This window comes from Saccopteryx leptura, chromosome 10 (assembly GCF_036850995.1).
Source record: "Saccopteryx leptura isolate mSacLep1 chromosome 10, mSacLep1_pri_phased_curated, whole genome shotgun sequence".
Classification (NCBI taxonomy): domain Eukaryota; kingdom Metazoa; phylum Chordata; class Mammalia; order Chiroptera; family Emballonuridae; genus Saccopteryx; species Saccopteryx leptura.
In genome coordinates this window covers 43,907,939-43,913,938 of record NC_089512.1, presented here as the reverse complement: position 1 = coordinate 43,913,938, position 6,000 = coordinate 43,907,939, and the positions used below count along the sequence as shown (strand labels likewise).

General features: G+C 37.5%; 1 protein-coding gene across 4 annotated transcripts in view; it reads right to left on the bottom strand.

Moving 5' to 3' along the window:
• Positions 1-350: 350 nt before the first annotated feature.
• The window catches only part of PIK3CB (phosphatidylinositol-4,5-bisphosphate 3-kinase catalytic subunit beta), a 213,666-nt gene continuing 208,016 nt past the window's right edge, over positions 351-6,000 (bottom strand). For all 4 annotated transcript variants that reach the window (XM_066352040.1, XM_066352039.1, XM_066352043.1 and 1 more), the window contains 3 exons: positions 3,652-3,797; positions 2,126-2,258; positions 351-1,750 (listed from right to left, as the gene is read on the bottom strand). In XM_066352040.1, the coding sequence (XP_066208137.1) occupies positions 1,613-1,750; positions 2,126-2,258; positions 3,652-3,797 (417 nt within the window). In that variant the 3' untranslated portion in view covers positions 351-1,612. The remainder of the gene's footprint in view (positions 1,751-2,125; positions 2,259-3,651; positions 3,798-6,000) is intronic.

Genomic DNA, 6,000 nt, shown 5'->3' with positions numbered 1-6,000 from the left:
GGTCGAGTGTGGCCTTGGCTTGGGTACTTGAAGAAATCTGAAGAGGCATTTTCCACACCTCGTGGTGCCTTCCCAAGATGTGAAAACTTGAAGATGGTACCCTCTTACCTCCCGCTCCCACCGAAGTCCAAGAGGCCTCCCGTACAACCTGATGGGACTGGAAGCAAGGGGAAGTCAGGGAGACCATGTGCCCCACAATTCCTGAGGTTGCTTTGTCTTGACTTGGCCACTCCTTAAGTGTCCTAGTACCAAGGTTCAAAGGCCTGTGCCGCCCACAAAGAATAGGTGCACACATCCCAAGGGCAGCCCAAACCAGCTCACCTATTTATTTGACTGACAACAGGAAGGAGGACAACAAAATTAAAACAATCTTTAATGAAATTCCTATAGAAAACTCAGTCACAGGGCATATATTCAGTTCTCTTTCTCATGTCATTGAGGATTGAGAGCTCCCAATAGTCTTTGGAGAATAAGCAGTAGTTTTGCTGGATGATGCCAGTACTCAGAAAGAGCATCCATTTACACATTCAAACCAGTAGTTCCTATTGCACATATTAACATTATTTGCTATGTAGCACCCTAAATATATGGTACCTCAACAAATAAATTTAAAAATTCCATGTGGCATGAAAACATTTTAATTTGAATTAATATCCTTTAAAAAATCACATTATTGTAAGTTTTAATAAATATAGAATAGCTGACATTTTACTAAAATACTGCCTTGTAGGAATTCTGGAGTTTATTCCATAGTTTCCTTTTCATTTTCTTTCTGTCGGGTACGTTTGCTCAAGTATTATGCTCTATGAAGGGAACTCTTTCATAGATACCATGTGAAAACTGTATTGATATGTGCCTCATCACAGAAGCAGCTGGAAGAACTGGATCAGATAATTAACTAAAAAGTAACATAGGAAAAAGCTCTGCTTTTTGTAAAACAGATGCTGAAGAAAATCAAAGAAACAACTTTTTATATAGAACTCCCACTAAAAATTTTATAAATATATACGCAGCAAATATATTATATTTGCCTCACCAGTAGATTTTCAGCAAGTCTGGCTGGGATGATGCTATCATGATAAACATCAACAAAAAGAATTAATGTTTCCACAGGTTTAAAAGATTTCTTTTGAAAAATAATCATAATTTCAAATTATATTATAATTTGCAGTTTACACAATTTAAAAAGAAAGATAACTTTTTAAAAGTTTCATTTGAAAATTAAGAACAGCCACTAGGCCCCAGGTGTGAATAAGTTGGCTGGGTGATAACACTTGGTCACAATTCAAAAAAGAAGTATTTACACCTTTCTAGAAATGTACCAAATAATGGGAGGAAAAGACAAAGACAGAAAACAATCTCTAGTAGCATTCCTTGGCGTGCAAAGTCAGCAGGAAATGATTATCCATAATGTCGACAGTTTTCATGATGAATTTTGGAAGCATTCAAAAAGCAGAGGGTGGTCATCAGGGATTGTTCAGATTAGGTTCTGTAGAATGCCTTGTTCTTAATTTAATAAGATTTAGAATTTCATTCCCTTTATAACATCTCTGGCAGGATCATGTTCAATTTAGTGCAAGTGCAAAATGAAAATAAAACAACAGGCTGACCATTACGACCTGTAGTCTTTCCGAACCGTGTGGGCCATCCAGTTCACTTTAGTAGTCCAGCTTTCCCTGAGTGCCTCATCAAATTTTTGCTTAAATTGTTTGAGTGCTTCTTCTTCGCTCTTCCCCAAGGCAAGGGAGTCCTAAAAATGAAGGGAAAAAATCTGATTTTATACCTTCTCCAAAATGACGTGGAAATGTCAAAGTCTGTAAGAAGCTTGCTTGGCCATGCCACCTCCACCAACATGAAGCAGTATGTCTCATGTTTTTATTTAAATGCCATTTGCAGGAGGGAGAATGAGCACCAGGATAGGGTGGTAATATGACCTCTGCCAAAGAGTTTTTGAAGATGAAATGAATTTATGATTACTGCAAGACAGCTACTCAAGTGTTTGCTACTACCACTCCTGAGTTTCAAGAAGCACCTTGCAGAAAATGACTGTTCCACTCCCTTTGAACATCTGAATGGAATAGGCATGTATAATTGTGCTTTGATATATAGAGAAAGGGGTATGTACCTTAAGATACTGAATATCCTTGACTGATGTGAGCTCAGGAAGTCCTGCAGTCAACATCAGTGCAAAGAGAGTGATAAAGAGATTCCCATGGCGTCGTAAAATCAAATATGCATCTTCACAACACTGGCGGAACCTTTAGATGATGCAGCAAATCAGAAGAGCATGACGTTAGAGGGAGACAGCAAATTTCATAAAGGAAAATGAGACTTATCTAGACTTACCTTAAGAGCTGAACATTTTCTACTGAACTAAAGGTTTTGCTTCTTTGAAAATTGTACCAGGACTCAAATTTACATAAAATAAATCAAGCTCTTTAAAATCACATATATACTTTTCAAAAACAAAACTGAATAAAAATTCTAGGATAAAAGGCAATATAATACTTTATCTAGGCATTTAAATTCTATGAGCAAAAAAATTATTATAAAACAAATGGTGGCCCTGGCCAGTTGGCTCAGTGGGTAGAGTGTTGGTCTGGCGTGTGGATGTTCCAGGTTCAGTCCCCAGTCAGAGCATATATGAGAAGCAACTATCTGCTTCTCTTCCCCTCCCCCCTTATCCTCCTCTCTCTCTCTCTTCCCCTCTTGCAGCCAGTGGCTCAACTGGTTCAGGCGTCGGTCTCAGGCACTAAAAATAGCTTGAGCACTGGTCCTAGACAGGGGTTGCCAGGTGGATCCCAGTCAGGGTGGCCCTAGACAGGGGTAGCCAGGTAGATCCCAATCAGGGTGCATGTGGGAATCTGTCTCTCTATCTCCCCTCCTTTCATTAAAAAAAAAAGTGAAAATTATAACCCATGAGGATTTATGAATATACTTCTAGATTTGTAGTCTGACTCCAGAGACTACTTTCTTTAATGTGCCCTAAATCAATATCAAGATGGTCATTCAAGAGGACCATTAAAATCAAACCTAATTTTGCCAAAGGGAAAAGTGGGCCCAGAAGTATATTCTGCAGAAACCCTGGCAGAACCAGAACTGATAGTAGCAATTATTTGATAAGGCTATAATATGAGTTGGCCACGTCATAAAACATACCTCTAATTATTCTAATAGCCCTGAAACAATTATTTTTTCCCCATTTTAAGATGAAGAAACAAAGAGGAGAAGACAAGTAATGTGCTTGGAAACACATGGAGTAAGAAATAGATCAGAGATTACAAAGTCTATCTCTGAACCCTGACTCCCTTACTGTACTCCACACTGAATGACAGCAAAACATCTGTTCTCAGCATTAGACTAGCAAATGTTTTAACAGTTTCAGAGAATTTTCTAAAACAGGTAGAAGGTAATCCATGATTAGAACAAAACAGAGTAACTTATTTAAAATTTATAACATTGTATCTCTTCTCTGAGTATATATGAATTACAACATGGAATTAACTGGCAAATTCTCTGCAAAACCCACTGTTAGCAGACTGAATATCTCTCAGACCTAAATATTCCTGAGCAAATAAATGCAAGTCCAGCTGGTCAGATGAGAAAACTTTAGGCATATTTATTTACCCTTGACACAAGTGTAATACTCACCGGCCAAACTTCTCCGTGTTTCCTGTTTTTCCTTGTTGAATCACATGAATGAAATCATAGGTAAGAATAAAAGGCACTCGCTCCCTTTTTATGCCAAATTTAGATTTAAAATTTCCAAGAATGTGTCCAAAGTCAATGTGGAAGAGCTGGAAAACAAATGGAATTTAAGTTCCCTTGTTTTTCTGGTGGGTTCTCAATGGAAAGGCAAGATCTCAGCAGTCCTAGATCCCCATTCACCACACCCACCCTCATCTGAGCCCTTCTGTTTCCACAGCCTCTTGGGCCTCTTGAGAAGAGAGCATGTCTTTCCTAGGTCTGTTATATTCAATAATAGCCCTGACGGTAAAATGCATATACCCAGTGGGAAAGGCAAATCTCTAAAAAGAAAAACACATCCAAATAATAAACATGTCTGATTAAAAAAACCAAACAGTTCCACACACAGAAACACGAAGAGAGAGAATATTCTTGTACCACCAGCTCGCTCACCACTCAGTGGGGGAGGAAAGCTCTCCCTCACTCTTTCATGTATTTTTCCTTGTATCTGCCTCCATTTTTCTAAATAGTTTGTTTATACTTGTTTACTTCCTAATTTTGGATCACTATTCTTATCATGGACAGTAAAGATTTAGTATTCTTGTGCTGATGTAATGCTATACAATGTGGCATATTAGATCTGGTCAAGTAAATATTCAGTGTTTATCTTGTTCAAACTACGTAAACACATTTCAAAGGGGAACCCTCTGGTCGTGGTATACTAGGACTACATTTCTATTTTTGTTCACCTTTTTCCTTGACAAAACTTTTTTTTGGACTAAGCGTTCTATTTTGTTCACCTATCTATCTTTAGCTCTTCCCCAAATTTTAAAATCTAAAAATCATTTTCAAAATATTTTCTCACATGGTCAGGTAATCTATCAGCTTCTGTCTGGGCTGTTCCTGGGCTCTCCCTTCGACTCTTACTCCATTTGAATTCTGTTTGCCAAGTCCTACATCATATTCTTGTTTGGTACAGACCAAGGTTTTTTGATAGTGGCACTATTGACATTTTGGGCCCAAGGATTCTATGTTGTGGTGTTCTGTCCTGTACACTACAGGATGTTTAGAAGCATCCCTAGCTTCTACCCACTAGATTCCTAAAAAATACCCCCTCATCCCCAGTTATGACTATCAGAAATGTCTTCAGATTTTGACAAATGTCCCATAATGGCAAAGCACCTCAATTGAGAACTAATGGTTTATAATCCTGTTTTTGTGGATGTCCTTATTCTGGTAGCCTCCTTAGAAAAGATGCAAAGGAGATACAGCTTTTTTGAGACCTTGTATGCTTGAAAATGTCTTTATTTTCACCTTTATATTTGATTCATAGTTTATTAGAATTCTAGGTCAGAGATAATTTTCTCTCAAAATAATTAAGGTTAATGTCTATTGTCCAACGTTTCCAACATTGCTATTGAGAAGTCCACTCTTTCTGACTCCAAGTATGTCGCTCCTGGGGTCTCTGGGAATGTTTGAATAATATCTTTATACCTGATGCACTGAAATGTCATGACGAAGGGCCTTAATGAGGGTCTTTTCATTCACTATAGGGAACTTTTGTGCTCTACTGACTGGATAAAACATCGGGTTTAGGAAATTTTTGTATATTATTTGCTTGGTAAGTTTCTTCCTTTCTTGTTACTTCTTTCTGGAACTCCTATTAGGGTGATAGTGAATCCTTGAACTGATTCACTATCATGACTGGATCTTCTTTCTTCTATTTATCAGATGTTTTGATTGTTTTGGGATCTTAAGGGACAATACAGAGCATGGTGGCTAAATAACAGAATCTGAGACACACGATCAGGATATAAATCCTGGTATGTCTGTTGCCTCAATTTTCTCACCGGTAAATGGTGACTACCCTACCAGTTATACTGTAAGGCTGTCCTGAAGAATGAAGAAGTTAATTAAAGAACTTAGAACTGTGCCTTCCACAAGAATTCAATAAATATTAACTAACCTTTAGTTTACAATAATTCTGTTTTTAACTTTTTATCTGCTCTTCCTTTTCATTTCCAAGAATTCTATTTTCAGTTTTTTAAAAAACAGAATCCTATTATTATTAACAGATGCAATGTTTCTTGGTTTAGACTTTTTAATCATAATCCTTTTATTGCAGTTATTCTGTTTTCCCAGAGGTTTTCTTCACCCCTTTTGCTTGTTTTGGTCTCTATCATTCATGTGGAAGCTTCACCAAATTTCTGCTAATGTCTGGCTGACAATTCGTATTTAATGAGTTACTAAAAGAATGAATGAAAATTCTATGTACATCGTAGGACTGCTGATTGGTGGGTTTACTTGCAAAGT